This window comes from Erpetoichthys calabaricus, chromosome 2, assembly GCF_900747795.2.
Source record: "Erpetoichthys calabaricus chromosome 2, fErpCal1.3, whole genome shotgun sequence".
NCBI lineage: Eukaryota > Metazoa > Chordata > Cladistia > Polypteriformes > Polypteridae > Erpetoichthys > Erpetoichthys calabaricus.
In genome coordinates, this window is record NC_041395.2 from 223,426,302 (window position 1) to 223,444,630 (window position 18,329).

Sequence of the window (18,329 nt, forward strand, 5' to 3'; positions counted from 1 at the left end):
TTCTCATCATAACTAATTGATAATATTGATACACAATAATTTATCTCTCTCTATAATCAAATTTATATTAAAATGATATTTTCAGTGGGCGGCACGGTGGCGCAGTGGGTAGCACTGCTGCCTCGCAGTTGGGATACCTGCAGACTTGGGTTCGCTTCCCGGGTCCTCTCTGCGTGGAGTTTGCATGTTCTCCCCGTGTCTGCGTGGGTTTCCTCAGGGCGCTCCGGTTTCCTCCCACAGTCCAAAGACATGCAGGTTAGGTGGATTGGCGATTCTAAATTGGCCCTAGTGTGTGCTTGGTGTGTGGGTGTGTTTGTGTGTGTCCTGTGGTGGGTTGGCACCCTTCCCGGGATTGGTTCCTGCCTTGTGCCCTGTGTTGGCTGGGATTGGCTCCAGCAGACCCCCGTGACCCTGTGTTCAGATTCAGCGGGTTGGAAAATGGATGGATGGATGGATGATATTTTCACATGTATGGAGGTTGAAAATGGTGGTGGAATTTTTTCATGATTACATATGTATTACCTAGATTATGTGCAAAATATAAAGAGTTATAATCACCTAAAAACATAGAAACAGTATTAGTATTATATAATATTTGTTGCAATAAATTGCTATAGGTAAAACTGCGTTTAGCTACATTTAATTATGATAATGTATTAAATGTATTACCAGGAACATGACGGGGACGTAGCAGCTTATTGTTCCCATTACATCTTTATATTTACAGGGCATGTTCAATGTTTACACGTTATTGTTAACCTGATGATGTATAAATTAACATAAAATTCATAATAGTTATTGAAAGAATATGTGTTATATTTAATACAGTTTTTAATATCATGTACACATTTATATTTCCATGATACAAAAAATTCAGATAGTTGTGTAACTGAAATACTACTTCCGTTTGAGTAATTTTTCTCAAATTTCATATCTGTTTGCTTTTTACCATTATAAATATCTATGCAAAATTTGAATCATCTATCTGTAATTATAATGATAGTTTACTTGAAAATTCACAAAAGTGTTTAGTTAAAGTGCCACTTCCTTTTGCTGGAAGTTGCCCAAAAGTTGATAGGATTCCTTATTTTTGATATAAAGCATATGTATAAAATCTCATTGACCTGGGCCAAAGCGTTTTCAAGTTATTGGGTTTACACACTGACACACAGTCAGACATAATTTCAAAAATTATATTTTCGGATTCAGGAAGGTCTAAAACGTCAAGATTCATCAAAATCTCAAGGTCAAATTTTTTCATGATTCCTATACTTTCTCTATACTATGTATACGAGAAAGTAAAACCACACATTTGATTTCTTCTTTATCACAGAATTTTGTCAAATACAGTAAGAAGGCAAATCTGAACAGTAACATCTCCAAATACAAGCAGCTGGTTAACTTATCTAACTAGAGTAGAGAAGACCCCAGAGCACTGTTGTGATAGTATAGAGGATGAATGCCTTGCTGTTCCCTATGCATTATGGCTAATTTTGATTACACAATGGTTCACTCATTACCCATGTACTAACCAACAAAACTGAAAATAGACAACTCATAGTGTAAACTCAATAAGGAGCAGAGCTGAAATGTCCAACTGGGTAGTTTCTAATGATGCATGTGATGATCACATTGATTAAGTACAGTAACATGCTTACATTCTACATCATGTCAGTGAGATCTGCATTCCAAGGGAAAATGTTGTCCAACAGAACAAGAAAAAGCATGATTCACCAAAGAGCTGAGTGGTCTCTGTAGATGTCTCCAAGAGAGCAAATTTAAAATTTAATAAAGCTATAAGGTCTGCATAAACACACTATAGGAATTTATTGGAGGAGCAGTCTTGACAGCAATGAATAGTGTGCTTATCAGAGGGGCTTGCAAACAATCACATGCAAATCAAGACCTGTCACACATTAATGGACTCTCCCTCACCACTCTTCTGTCCCTTTCCCCAATCAACCTCTTCACATCCTGGGAGTCTCTTGTGTGTTTCAGTTGCCTCTTCCACTAATTAAGGACCATGGTGTGTATAGGTTCTGTAAGCAACAGAACTGCACAAAGGCAATTGGTCTTGATTGTGTCTAATTTGCTACCTTGAAGCACAGTGCTTCAGTGTTTCCTGACATGTTTATTCAGTCGATGAAGTGGGATTTAAATCTGTTTGAAATTATTCAACATTGTTACTGAAGGACATGATTAAGTGGACATAATAATTACAAACATTTTTGCTGCAATGTCTGTAAACAGTAAAACCTTTGAGTATTTTATGCTCTTTTATCTAATATATATCAAAGATTCACCCCAAATTATTTTTTGGTTTGCCTAGGACCAAGGTTAGTGTAGTGGAGAAAGCCAAGGTCAGTATAATGGAGACATTTAAATTCATGGGAACTGCTACCTCCAACACACTAAAATGGGATAATCATATACTGTATACTCGCAGATAAGTTCTCAAGCGGATAAGTCAGGACTTGATTTTACTGTATAACTTCTGGTATTTTATAATGTCTGTCATATAAGTCGAATGTGGAAAACTCACACTATTGGTACAAGAGATTATGATATGCTAACGCCCACCTGAGAGGGTAACCACGGAGCACACGGCCTTTATATTCTATGTGGGTGCAGCAATGCACTGTATCAGTGCATGCTCCTAACCTCTCTCTCTCACACGGGCTCTCATTCTCTATTGTGCCTACGTGACCACTCGGTAATACACAAACTATTCCAAAGCAACGTTTGCACTGATTTGTGTTTTTTTGTATCTCACACCCTCATACACCTTTATCCCTTATCTACGATGGAGCGTTCAATCAGAAGAAAATATGAAGCTGGTTTTAAATTAAACATCGTTGAAGTAGCGAAAGAAATTGGTAACTGCACTGCTGCAACAAAATTCGATGCGTCTGAGAAACTGGTGCGAGACTGGAGGAAGCAAGAAGATGTAAAAAAAAAAATAAAGTGTCACATTTTTGAATGGGCGTATAAGTCGGAGTATGATTTTATGATCGATTTTTCAAAATCAAACTTATATGTAAGCATATACAGTAGTTAATTTTACAAAGAAAATACAACAGAGAATTTAATTTCTCCATCAACTGGAATAACTTCATATGAATTATTACTATTCCAGTTCTACAGATCCACAGTCAAAAACATCCCCATATCCTCTGTACATGTCTACTTTGGACAGCATCTGCTCAATCCAAGACCAAGTTGCAATGTGTCATCTTAATTGCAAAGAAGTAATTGGCTGCCATCTTCCCTGCCTTGAAAATATTCATAATTCCATAGCAATGCTGTACTCAAATTATATATTTTTTTCTAAAACGCACCTCATTCGTGACCAAGTATCATGTTCCTATGTCCCATCTATTTTTACAATTATACCCCACTATTTATTCTTTCCTTTGCATGCATCGTCGAGTCTGCCATGTCTGTGAAAACTCTGGAAAGCAAATCATTTCATTTGCTGTTTAGTTCTTCCACAATTTGCTGTCTTGTGTGTTCTCCTTTCCACATGTCAAATTGATGCTGATGGTGTACTTTGTATTCCAAGTGTGTAAGAACATTGCAATACAATTTCAGGAGAGTTTAATATGTTTGAGTTAACTAAAATAACTGGAGCACTGGACTGTCAACAATTTTATATTCAGTTTTTTATGCTGCTTACCCTTTACCTACATATTACACGAAATATGTAAGTATGGCTGTAATTTTTATAACCCATTTGTATACAAAGTATTCACTTTTTACTTCATTTATTTTTTATGTGGCCATCTGGTTGAAATGTTATGTTTTGCTTTTTAGTACTAAAACACTGAATTACAGTTTTTGCTAGCAGCAGATCACAGGAAGTGTGTTTTTTTTATTGAAAACATGCTAACATTTATAGTGAAAATATCTGAAAAAATATCTGTTGTGTGCCAAGAAATTATTGGCTTTTATGGTCATTCAGGCAGTAGTGATGTACTTATTAGCATGCAGTGAGAACAAAAGGATTCAGAGGCTACTCAGTGCAGCCTTGGTGGTTATAAAATTAAAAAATGCATGTTGATTCTAGTGTTAATAAGATGATTATACAGTTGGCTGGTGTATGCCTAGTTTCCATGCGGTGTCATCCAAAAATTAATGAAATAAAACTAGCTTTTACTATAAAAATAGGGATAGTGTGTAGCACAGCAACATAGAGGGGTAAATGTGTAGGTTTCTAGTGGCTTGCTTGCCTTTGTCTTGTATTTTAAAGAATATGAGTTTCTATTTCATGATAATAATAATAATAATAATTTTTTTACTCTGCGGTGGGTTGGCACCCTGCCCAGGATTGGTTCCTGCCTTGTGCCCTGTGTTGGCTGGGATTGGCTCCGGCAGACCCCCGTGACCCTGTGTTCGGATTCAGCGGGTTGGAAAATGGATGGATGGGTGGATTTTTTTACTATTATTTATTTATTTATTTTATCAGTAATGGATTAATTCATTGGCAGAAGAACTTTGGATGTGACTCTGGGACTGTGTGCAAATTAATATAAAGAGCATCATTTACAAATGTGAAAGCATGAGGTTAAAAGGAGAAAGGTTTTCTGGTAGGGCATCGATAAAAATGCATTATTCATGTACTTCATCCCGTGTGTTTGGTGAGCTGCGGATTAAAATATACAGTGGCACCTTGACTGTGCCTTTTGGGAAATCTGTGTTTTTTTAAAATGCTTCACACAGTAGCTCAAAAGAAGAAGACAGTAATAGTGTGGTTCCCAGGGGAGCTCATTTCAATTTTAGTGTAACGTTGTTAATTTACCCTTTTGTACATTCTTCAAATGCTGCAATAATCTGAGTGAGTTGCAACAGGCAAAACCTGTCTTCCCAAATTTAAGTATTAGTGTTCAAAAAAAAGTTTGGGCTGGATCAGATATGCAACTCAGGATGCCATCCTTCATGGTGAATCCAGAAATGTAGTTCAGAGTGCTCCGTTTCATGGTAAATTTCAGTCTCTTTTTATACTTTTGGTGCCACATGATAGATTTTGTAATTTGTGCTTAATTTCTAATGACTGTACATTAGTTGGGATTTGTTTCTAAGGCTTTGCAAGGCTGCTGTGTGCGTGGTATCATTATTTGGTAGCACATACAGTTGTAAGCAGGTCTTTTCACAAATGAAATTTACTGAAAGAAAATATATAAGTATGCTAACAAACACAAGTGTTTGCAATTTAATTAACTGTTGCACTGTGTAGCATTTTAGTTGCTATGATTCATTTGTACAGAAGCAAGCAGTTTCACGTTCATAACTAGAACAATGTCATTGCAAATCATTGTGACTTAAAATTGCTTTCTTAACTGATGTTTGAGCTTTTAATAAAAAAGTTTCATAACTAAACCATTTCTTTGAGCAACTTTACTTGTGTTCATATTCACACCTTGATTTTATATAGTCCACTGTACGAGTCATTATTGACATTTCAGTAGTTTGCCCACCCTTGTGTTAGATATTTTAGACGTTTGCACTAAATGTTAACCATGACTGAAAGTCTATTATATTGAATTTTTTTTAATCCGAGTTATTATGAAATGTCATTGACACAGACTCTTTGTACAAAATGAAATATACCTGATTCTGAAATGTGTGACACGTGGCTGTGCTCATTTGTAGTTGTTTGTTTCACATATTCTAACAGTTATAATAACTGTAATTCTTATAATTCTATTTATTTCTTGTCTTATTCTCATTTGCAAAACAAATCCAATTCATAAAATAAAGTATCCAGAGGAAGGTACTGTGCCTTTAGAAAAGGTGTACAGCAGGGGTCTCCAACACCTCCCTACTGGTAGCTCACAACCCCTTTCCAAGTAGCTCGCCAAAGGGTTAATGAATCCTACATAAATTTGAAAACTTGATTAGTCAAATTAGGGGTGGGCGATCTTTCCAAAAAATCATATCACAATCCTTTTAACACAAAATCACGATCCACAATCTGAATTGCAATCTATCTTTTCAATGTGGCATACACTTAATAGAATATCGGGACTCAAACTCATCAAGACCTAAGTAACACTTTATGTTAAATATCAAACAAAGTTGAATTCAATTGTTCTCTAGTTCGCTAGCTAAGCGGAGTTAAAGCACATCCCCCGAAGCTGGCGAGTGAGTGAGGAAGGCCCCGCCCCTCGGCCCACTGTGTCTCTCTTGGATTCGTGCAAATAAATCGGTACTGCAAGCGAACTATAATACATAGAGAAATGAAAGAAGTCACAAAATCAACTGGAATGTTCAAGCAAATTTTAGAAAAAAAACAATCTAAATCCGTTAAGTAGTTCTCTCGTGAAAAGCGGATAGATATACAGAAAGACAGAGATTGGATTTAATATATTATATATTAGTAAACCTTCAAAATAATGTGCAGTTAAAGTCTCAACAGCATTCTCAGCATTTCTGGAGCTTAGCAGAGCCAGCTAACTATAAGAATCATCACCAAGCAGCTCTGAAAATGTCTGCTTTGTTTAGGTCTACATACCTCTGTGAGTCTGCCTTTTCTGATGTGAATGTCATGAAATCAAAGTTTAGAACAAGACTGACACATGAACATTTAAATGACTCCATAAGAGTGAACCTAAGTGGCTACACTCCACCATACACCTGCCTCTCTTGTTGAGTCATCTCACTAACTAAAAAACACATCACACATGCTACTGGACATGTGAATACTCTTGTGAAGTAAAACAGTGACATGTAACAAAATGACAAATGAATAAGTAATATCTGTGTATTTGTAATTGCATTGTTTTGTTTTGACAGCATTCATGTTTTAATTCAATAGTGTGAGATACACTAGAAAATGCATATAGGCTTACAAAATGCACTTGCAGGTGAACTAAATATTTTTTGTGATGTTTTAATGCAAAATGTGAGTTGTGGACACCAACATTTTGTAAATGTTCGGGCAAAACAAACATTCAGTTTGTTTGGGTTAAAATAAGCTATGAGAATAAATGTTAGAAAACATGAGCAGCTCTTGGTCATTTTAATTTTATAAAAGTACCTCTCAGGGAAAAAAAGGTTGGAGACCCCTGCTCTACAGGATAGGATTAGAAATGAGTACATTAGAGGGTCAGCTCAAGTTGGATGGTTGGGAGACAAAGTCAGAGAGGCGTGATTGCACTGGTTTGGACATGTGCAGAGGAGAGATGCTGGGTATATTGGGAGAAGGATGCTAAGGATATAGCTGCCAGGAAAGAGGAAAAGAGGAAGGCCTAAGAGAAGGTTTATGGATGTGGTGAGTGAGGACATGCAGGTGATGGGTGTAACAGAGCAAGATGCAGAGGACTGGAAGATATGGAAGAAGATGATCCGCTGTGGCAACCCCCAATGGGAGCAGCCGAAAGAAGAAGAAGAAAGGCATGGGTTGTCAAAATAGACTAAAAGTGCCAGTAGAGTTACTAAAAAGATTTAGTTTTTACATTAACAATTGTTTTTAACACTATAAAGAACAGGCACAAACCTAATGCTAGGTTTGATTTAAACTTGTTTGATACACTGGCTCAGCACCACATATTCTCAAAGTGTCTAAGTGTGGGATTTCAGGCTTGATGACACATTTCAGTCAATCTGACATACAATGGGTAACATGTTGAAAGGCTGAAGATGTGCACATGTTATAAATCTATGCTTACTACCAAGCAAAGTAATGTTGGCATCATTTTAATCACTAAATTACTGTATCTCCTAAGTCTGTACTCCTGGCCTCACATACAGTTCTTATTCTGAATGTGTGAATCAGATCAAAAACTGATTCTCAAAAGAATAGTCAGACAGAAAGGTCAGCGGCTTTTGTAGGAAACAGGAACACAGTAACAAATTGGAGATCAAAAGGAATAACACAAGTGCAAACAACCAGAAAATCAATCACCATAAAGAATGCCGTAAAATGAAAGGGAAACATTGCCTCACATCAAAACAGTAGGTTTATCTAACAGATTCTTTTTAATAAAGACAGTAGTGTATGTCAAGGGATGTAGTTTGCCATCACTGGTAGAACAGGTACCAACATGGAACAAAAACAAATGAAACTGAAACTGAAACAGCACAAAGGCAATACTTTAGCATAACAGCATAGTGGGCAGATGTGTCATAAGAATTTTAGATTTAGCCATATTCTCCATTCCTGGCCAAGTCACCATCTGTGTTAAGTTTGCATAATCTTCTTTTGTCTGAAAGAGGTTTTCTCCAATTTTTTAAAGAAGCAAAAATGTGTTAGGCAGGTTGGTTATGCTAAATCGTCATGGTAAGAGTAAGTTTCAGCTTTTTGCATAACTCAGTTTAGACAGTACAACAAGCCTAGCACATTTATGGTCAAACTCATCCACATATTTTCAAATATGCCTTTCCATTCTATAGGGCCTGTTTAGTTTAGTGAATATATGAGCACATGGCACCTGTAGTCTTCATAAATGGAGTAATACATACAGGCATATTGAGTTTGTCCCCTTCTACTTTCTACTGGTTGCTCTTGATTTTTGTTTTTCTTCTGCAATTTTTAAAAGAGAATTTCATCAAATTAAGAAGATGGGTGCCTGGAACGTGACATAATTATAATTTGTTTTAGACTTTCTATTGGATGTCCAATAATATATATAGTAACATGTGAGTCACTGTCTTGTACCCCAAAATACAAGGCTGAGTCTCAGTACTTTAGCAAAACCAGCTTTACTCAACTTGAAACAGGAACAGAACGGTTATTCATGGCAGCAGGATCTACCACACTCCTATACACAAACACAGCAAACGGGCATAATCGGGGGTAGGTCAGTGGCCAAGTTATACTGTTACCTGCCTTTATAATGTCCCTTGAATCACCCATTGGCGACAGACGCATATAGTGCGATCTTGATCAGCTCGTAGCTGTTTCCGTGGAGCACTGCAAACATGTGGTTGCCTCGGCAACAGACAAGCAGTCCTCCACAGACAGAAAAAAGCATTAATGAATTCAATCAACCCTTGGTCTGGTGTAACATCGTGTTTAGTCATGCCCATTGACTGCCTCCCATGCGCATGGGTGTGACTATACATATAAATATATGTATATGTATATCTATATATATAAAATCCCTATGTGCGTCCAGGTGTCCGTGTGTGGGTGTCTTCTGGTGAAGTGCGCATGCGCGGGGCACGGTGCTATACGCGATATTACTGTCAGAGAAAGTTAGAGGCGTTTTACGGAAATACAAACCAGTATTACTGCGAGAGGAAATTAAAGGTACACAATACAGTGACGCATATTACAGCCACATACAAGCCAGTATTACTGTCAGAGGAGATTAAAGGCATATTACCGACGTGCACGCCTGTATTACCGCCAGAGAAAATTAAAGGTATATTACGGACGTACCGACGTATATTACGGACGTACAAGCCAGCGGACGTACAAGTCGGTATCCTTCAATAAGGGCACGCACAAAAAGGCGAGCCTCAAAAGGACGACCTCAATTGGGCGCAGCGAATAAAGACGCGCGTAAATAAAGATCTGCACCTGTTGCTCTTCACATATTCCAGAGCCATTTGAACTAAATTATCTACGTGCCCTTATTGAATAGAGCCGTACAAGACAGTATTACCGTCACAGAAAATTAAAGACACACAATACACGGCGGCAGCCCATGAAGAACGGTCAGCTCAGCAAGTAAACATCAACAAAAGAAAGGCTGAAAGAAAGAAAAATACGACCAACAAAAAGAATGAGGTCAAAGTCCCTTGCCATTTAATATAGACTGTTCCTACTAATGTTTATGCACTACTGTTCTAGCGCCCGTTATTGTAACGGGCTAAATGACTAGTATAATATATATATTGTGGCGAGCGGCTGGGGTGGTACACAGCCGGGAACCAGAAGAGGGATTGCGCCTCCTTCGCCCCCAGCCGCTCGCCACAATATATATATATGTATATATATATATATAATATATAATATATAATATATAATATATACAGCGATAAAAACACAGACCAGACGTCATAAAAACCCATATAATATCCCTGGCTGCAAAAGGTTTTTTTTTAAGTTGACAGCAATGTTCGCAATACTGAGTCCAAAACAGAACTGATTTCTTGGTGGTAAGATGGCGGCTTTAAAGGCCCATATAGGAAATGACGTCATCGAGGGGGCCAGACCCGGAAGTGTCATCATCGAGGGGGCCGGACCCGGAAGTGTCGTCATCGAGGGGGCCGGACCTGGAAGTGTCGTCATCGAGGGGGCCGAACCCGGAAGTGACGTCATCGAGGGGGCCAGAACCTGGCAGGATTTCTTGGGAATGGTCTGCAGGGAACTGAGAAAGGCAGTCAGTGCACCCCGCCGCCCCCTGGTCGAATGTGGTATTACCATTACTTAAGCCCTTCAGCTGCCTCCTACTCGCACATGTATGACAATATATATACAGTGCATCCAGTTAGTATTCACAGCGCATCACTTTTTCCACATTACGTTATGTTACAGCCTTATTCCAAAATGGATTAAATTCATTTTTTTTCCTCAGAATTCTGCACACAACACCCCATAATGACAACGTGAAAGAAGTTTACCTGAGGTTTTTGCAAATTTATTAAAAATAAAAAAACTGAGAAATCACATGTACATAAGTATTCACAGCCTTTGCTCAATACTTTGTTGATGCACCTTTGGCAGCAATTACAGCCTCAAGTCTTGTTGAATATGATGCCACAAGCTTGGCACACCTATCCTTGGCCAGTTTCGCCCATTCCTCTTTGCAGCACCTCTCAAGCTCCATCAGGTTGGATGGGAAGCATCGGTGCACAGCCATTTTAAGATCTCTCCAGAGATGTTCAATCGGATTCAAGTCTGGGGTCTGGCTGGGCCACTCAAGGACATTCACAGAGTTGTCCTGAAGCCATCCTTTGATATCTTGGCTGTGTGCTTAGGATCGTTGTCCTGCTGAAAGATGAACCGTCACCCCAGTCTGAGGTCAAGAGCGCTCTGGAGCAGGTTTTCATCCAGGATGTCTCTGTACTTTGCTGCAGTTATCTTTCCCTTTATCCTAACTAGTCTCCCAGTTCCTGCCGCTGAAAAATATCCCCACAGCATGATGCTGCCACCACCATCACCTTCACTGTAGGGATGGTGCCAGGTTTCCTCCAAACGTGACGCCTGGAATTCACACCAAAGTGTTCAATCTTTGTCTCATCAGACCATTGAATTTTCTTTCTCATGGTCTGAGAGTCCTTCAGGTGCCTTTTGCCAAACTGCAGGCGGGCTGCCATGTGACTTTTACTAAGGAGTGTCTTCCGTCTGGCCACTCTACCATACAGGCCTGATTGGTGGATTGCTGCAGAGATGGTTGTCCTTCTGGAAGGTTCTCCTCTCTCCACAGAGGACCTCTGGAGCTCTGACAGAGTGACCATCGGGTTCTTGGTCACCTCCCTGACTAAGGCCCTTCTCCCCCGATTGCTCAGTTTAGATGGCCGGCCAGCTCCAGGAAGAGACCTGGTGGTTTCGAACTTCTTCCACTTACGGATGATGGAGGCCACTGTGCTCATTGGGACCTTCAAAGCAGCAGAAATTTTTCTGTAAACTTCCCCAGATTTGTGCCTTGAGACAATCTTGTATCGGAGGTCTACAGACAATTCCTTTGACTTCATACTTGGTTTGTGCTCTGACATGAACTGTCAACTGTGGGACTTTATATAGACAGGTGTGTGCCTTTCCAAATCATGTCCAGTCAACTGAATTTGCCACAGGTGGACTCCAATTAAGCTGCAGAAACATCTCAAGGATGATCAGGGGAAACAGGATGCACCTGATCTCAATTTCAAGCTTCACAGCAAAGGCTGTGAATACTTATGTACATGTGCTTTCTCAATTTTTCTATATTTAATAAATATGCAAAAACCTCAAGTAAACTTTTTTCACATTGTCATTATGGGGTGTTGTGTGTAGAATTCTGAGGAAAAAAATGAATTCAATCCATTGTGGAAAATGTGGAAAAAGTGATGCACTGTGAATACTTTCCGGATGCACTGTATATATAAATATATATATATATATATATATATATATATATATATATATATATATATATATATATATAGCAAAATACCCGCGCTTCGCAGCGGAGAAGTAGTGTGTTAAAGAGGTTATGAAAAAAAAAGGAAACATTTTAAAAATAACGTAACATGATTGTCAATGTAATTGTGTTGTAATTGTTATGAGTGTTGCTGTCTTTTATATATATAATATACACACACACACACACATAAACATATATATACATATACATATATATATACATATCTACATATACACATATCTACATATATATATACATATACACATCCACATATATATACATATATATATATACACATATCAACATATATATACACACATACATAAACACACACATATACATACACACACACACATATATATATATAAATATACATATATATATATATATATATATATATATATATATATATATATATATATTTGCAGTTGGAGATCCACGAAGGGAGAAAAAATGAATCACGTATCATAAAATAGTTTTATTCCTGAGCTTTCAACCCCTATCAGGGGTCTTCATCAGAGGATAATGCTTAGACTTACAAGAATCAAAGGCAAAATACAGCAATACATTCTGTGGGGGGGGGATTCTGTGCGGGTGGAGATGACTAAGTCGGTATGATCGGGGGGGGGGGGTTGTATAGTTTATTTATTGTGTACATGTCCTTCTTAGGTTGGCATATGCTGGATTTATGTCCAAGTGTCTGTTGATGGCGTTTTCATCTGATAGCCAAGACTCGGCCAACTCTCTGGCGCTTTTAGTACTGACCTTAAATTTTACTTTTACGTTGTTCCAGTTGAATGTGTGTCCTGTCGATTTAGTATGTGCATATATCAAAGATAGTGCGTCCTTTCTTCTGACGGCGTTGCGATGTTCCTGTACACGTGTTGAGATTCTTTTTGACGTTTGTCCTATGTATACCACTGAGCAAGAATTACATGGAATACTATAAACTGCGTTTCGTGTTTCGGCTGTCAATTTCTTGTTTTTAGCATTAAACAGGACCATGCGCAGGTTGTTCGTGGGTTTATGTGCTATTCTGATGCCCCACTTGGTCAGGGTGCGTGCCATGCCTTCTGACACATTATGGTGATACGGGAGTGAATGCCAGGTGGGGTGGGGGTCCTGATTTAAGTCGATCATACGGACTTAGTCACTTAGTCCATCAATGGATGGATGGACATCTGTATGCATAGCCGTATTTGCCCGTTTTCGTTTTTTTTCTTTCTTCAGTAATATTTCAGCAAACCCGGAACTTGTCAGTTCAAATCCTGGTACTGACACCACTGTGTGACCCTGAGGAAGTCACTTCACCTGCCTGTGCTGCAAAAAACAAAAGTAATGTAACAAATTGTACCTCAGATGTTGCAAGTTGCTGGAATAAAGGCATAAGTCAAATAGATAAATATGTATTATACACATAGGAACTATTCATTTATTTTCAGTTAAGTCATCTGCAGGAAACTTTTATAAATGAGGGTTTCTCATTTTTAGATAGTGCAAACTGTTTCTTCTTCATTGACGTTTTCTCTTGGAGAGGTTTTTTCATTTCATTGAAAATTAAAGCAGCAGCTGCCAAAATATGTAGCTTTCTTATTAATTTTTCAACATTGTGTAAAATAAATGTATAAAGTAACATAAAAGGTTTAAATACTGGTTATCCTTTTACAGTAAAATATTACTAAAGAGATACAAAAAAAGTAAAATGGATATGTTCTTTTTCTTTAAGGAGATTTAATATTACTGAAGAAAGAAAAAAAAAATTAAACAGCCAAATGGGGCTATGCATACGAACTTAAAAGGTTTAAATAAAACAGAAATATATATTTTATTTTTACTTGCTTAACTTGTGGAGGGTGTATCCTGTAGCAAAGCCCTAACTTTTTCAGTCAATAAGTCTTAAAAAAAGGTGTAAAGATATTGATAATAAGCTAAGCAAACCCAGGAAGACATGGAATCGTTTAAATCAAGTATCATTACATCTTCCTTTCTTAAAGAAAAGTAAGGCAGTACTTATAAGCTTACATATTTATATATAGACATACATACATATATATATATATATATATATATATATATATATATCTATATCCGAAGCCATGCAAGCACACTCTTGAGAATGCAACGTATAGTTGTACAGAAGAAAAGCAATCTTGCCTCAAATGAATGGCAACCTTTTGTAGGTCTATGAACTTAATTTAAACTTTAGGTTTACACGGTGCTTTCTTTCCGAAGTACCTGCACTCATGAATATGTCTGTATGTGTCAGTCGGTCAAATCCACGCGCTTCGCACCGGCGAAGTACCGCTTTAAAATTTTTATTAAGAAAAGAAAACCTTTTTAAATTGAGGGAAAATATACTAATAACAGTTTGTTAAGGATCTGTTTTTTTTGTGAAGCTGCCTTCACTCGAGTGATCACTTCGACCTGACTTGGTGGCCAACTATAAGCGTTACCTGGTAGGTAACCACCCATACAATCAGATTGTGAATCAGACTACGAATGCTGTGAATGTAATTACCCCGATCTACATGTTGTCAAATAAACGAAGCACACGCCGTGGCGCGGAATGTAATTACCCCGATCTACATGTTGTCAAATAAACGAACCACACGCCGCGGCGCAATTTTAGGGGCTTTGCCTGTAGCGCTGACGTCCGAGGTTCGATTCCCGTAAGGGAGTGAAGTGAGTGGCTGGTTACCTACCAGGTAACGCTTATGGTTGGCCAGGAAGTGAGGTAACATCAGCCACGGTGCCTTCAGTTGTGAGAAGCAGATCATAGAATGGTTGAAAATAGTTTACTGTCAAATAATGCAAAGAGTACACGACTCTTCTTTCCCCCTTATTCTTGGCTCATCAGGCGTACACACTCACTGCACTCGCTTACGGTAATCGAACCTCGGACGTCAGCGCTAGAGGGGCTTCGCAGCGGTGAAGTATTGCTTTTAAATTTTAATTAAGAACAAAAGAAAACCTTTTTAAATTAAGTCTTAAAAAGAGGTGTAAAGATATTGACAATAAGCTACGCAAACCCACCAAGAAATGCAATCGTTTAAATCAAGGCGCAAAAAACATGTTCCAGTTATGACCATTACGCGTAGAATTTCGAAATGAAACCTGCGTAACTTTTGTAAGTAAGTTGTAAGGAATGAGCCTGCCAAATTTCAGCCTTCCACCTACACGGGAAGTTCGAGAATTAGTGTTGAGTCAGTCAGTCAGTCAGTCAGTCAGTGAGTCAGTGAAGGCTTTGCCTTTTATTAATATGTATAGATATATATATATATATACACAGTAATCCCTCGCTATATCGCGCTTCGACTTTCGTGGCTTCACTCTTTTGTGGATTTTATATGTAAGCATATTTAAATATATATCTCGAATTTTTTGCTGGTTCGCGGATTCTGCGGACAATGGGTCTTTTAATTTCTGGTACATGCTTCCTCAGTTGGTTTGCCCAGTTGATTTCATACAAGGGACGCTATTGGCAGATGGCTGAGAAGCTACCCAACCAGAGCGTGTATTACGTATTAAATACAACTCCTCAAATATATTGTGAGCACGAGGGCTGTTCGCACTCCTAGAGGATACCGCCACTCCTCAAAAAACACTGAAAGATTACCTTCACATTGCTCCCTTCCTTGCTGGGCTTACACGTGGCTGCTTTGTCAAGCGATATGCTTCCCGCACGGTGTTTCGCATACTTAAAAGATTAAACAGCACGGATTGATTTTTGATTGTTTGCTTTTCTCTCTCTCTCTCTCTTGCTCTGACATTCTCTGCTCCTGATGGAGGGGGTGTGAGCAGGGGGACTGTTCGCACCCCTAGACGATACGGACGCTCCTCTAAAAAATGCTGAAAAACTACCTTCACATTGCTCCCTTCCTTGCAGCTGCTTTGTCTGGCGGTGCTTCGCATACTTAAAAGCCAAACAGCCCTATTGATTTTTGATTGTTTGCTTTTCTCTCTCTCTCTCTCTCTCTCTCTCTCTCTCTGACATTCTCTGCTCCTGATGCGCACTCCTTTGAAGAGGAAGATATGTTTGCATTCTTTTAATTGTGAGACGGAACTGTCATTTCTGTCTTGTTAGGGAGGACAGTTTAAACTTTTGAAAAAGAGACAAATGTTTCTTTGCAGTGTTTGAATAAAGTTCCTGTCTCTCTACAACCTCCTGTGTTTCTGTGCAAATCTGTGACCCAAGCATGACAATATAAAAATAACCATATAAACATATGGTTTGTACTTCGCGGACTTTCACCTTTCACAGGGGGTTCTGGAACGCAACCCCCGCGATCGAGGAGGGATTACTGTATATATATATATATATATATATATATATATATATATATATATATATATATATATATATAATATAGTGAAGAAATCAAAAAGACCACAAGAAAGGTTAGGGGTAGCCACCTCATATACTTGAAAATTGATGAAAAAGGTTGAAGTTAAATATGTCTTTTTAGACCAAGCTCAATACAGAACTCAGTTTTGTCTAACAAAATGGCATCTATGTAGGTTCTTGAGATGAAGTGAGGACAGGAGTGCCAGGACCAGAGATGAGGTCAGGAACATCAGGCAAGAATTCCTCCGACTTATTATTATTATTATTATTATTATTATTATTATTATTATTATTTGTGAAGTGCTGTTGCCATGCTAAAGTTACCATGCTTCACAGTGTCTAAGAAAAAACAGCAGGGTATGTATAACATTGGATACAAATAATATCCGCATTGAACACTAAGAACTGATAAATACCAGAAATACAAAGCATTAACGAGAGTAAAAGACAACAAACTAGAGAAAAATACTAAATTTAATACTAGAAGACAATTTATAACAGACACACACATAAATTATCTTGAGCATCTGGAAAGAGAGGTAAACTGAAAGAAGGGGCAGAATGTTACTGCAAATAATATGCCTTCCAGCGCAAATGAGTTTAAGTTGTTTTTCTTTAAAGAATGAATTGAGTCAGCTGATCTGATTAATTCAGGGAGCTCATTCCAAAGTCTGGGTGCTATACAACTGAATGCTCTGTCACCCACAGAGTGCAGATTAGTGTGGGTACAACAAGATTACCAGAATATAAAGGAGGATATAAAGGAGTAGTTTTTTTTATCACTGATGGAAATAAGTAATATTGTAAGATGGCATACATAAAAGTGTTGAAAATGATGTGCTTATCAAAGTGTTATTTCTGAGAATGATATCTGACTGTTTTTCTCCCTCTTTTCAGGAAATACGAATAGTATTTTTGCTCTGGATTATATCAGTGGAGCACTTACACTGAATGGACAGTTGGATCGAGAAAACCCTCTCTACACTGCTGGATTCATCTTAACCGTCAAGGTACAGAACAAGAGAATGTCATACTCTGACATTTAGTTGCAGAAAGAAAACATTTGGAATGCAATAGGCAGAAAAGCCAGGAAATTAACTATTTGATTTGAGTTTTTTGACTGATCTCTTAAATCTGGTAATGGGCAGCACCACGGCCTCACAGATCCAACATCCTGGGTTCAAATGCCATGCCCAGTCACTGTCTGTGTCGAGTTTGCATGTTGATGTTCCTTTTGCATCCCAAAGATGTTCATGTTCAATTTATTGTCAATTACAAATTGGCTGCATGTGAGTGCCAAGTGTGTGTTTGAGATCCCCTTTGAATGTTGGTTGCTGTCTTTCTTCCAAAGGTGCTGGGAGAGGCTCTGACGTTCCACAGTCCTGAGTTGGGTTAATTGGGTTGGAAATTGTTATGTTATGCTGTCTTAAATGTGGTAATGAAAACTGTATTCAAAGACCAGGCTTTCTAAAACAAATACCATCACAAATAGGGACAGTACGTTTAGAAATTCAACACAGTACATACATATTGAATATAAAAGTTATTGTATTTTGAGAGGATCTATTATGCTTGTGGTTTAGCTTCTTATATTCTCAGCAATTTAGAGGAAAAATGAAGCCTTAATGCAGAGCACAATAAAATGGCATGAGACTGGGCTTGAGGTTGTGTGATTTCACAGTGGGGAATTGGCATAAGAAATTACAGCTTTTGGATATGATTTACAAATCTTGCTGCTGTTTTTTTATTTCATTCTTTTATGCTTTTAGATTTTTGCCAAATTATAACAAGGTGAATGTTAAAAAAAGATCTACTTGGGAATGTCACCATGGGGTTTATCACACATTTAACAGTTCAAATACATTACCTTTGATGTTTTAAGTCCAGGAATAAAGACTTCTACATTAAATCCA

The 18,329-nt window shown here is 38.1% G+C and overlaps 1 protein-coding gene across 4 annotated transcripts in view; it reads left to right on the plus strand.

Annotated features, from left to right (window-relative positions):
- cdh23 (cadherin-related 23) overlaps positions 1 to 18,329 on the plus strand; it is a 1,336,251-nt gene that overhangs the window by 671,836 nt on the left and 646,086 nt on the right. For all 4 annotated transcript variants that reach the window (XM_051923904.1, XM_051923901.1, XM_051923902.1 and 1 more), the window contains exon 10: positions 17,314 to 17,426. In XM_051923904.1, the coding sequence (XP_051779864.1) occupies positions 17,314 to 17,426 (113 nt within the window). The remainder of the gene's footprint in view (positions 1 to 17,313; positions 17,427 to 18,329) is intronic.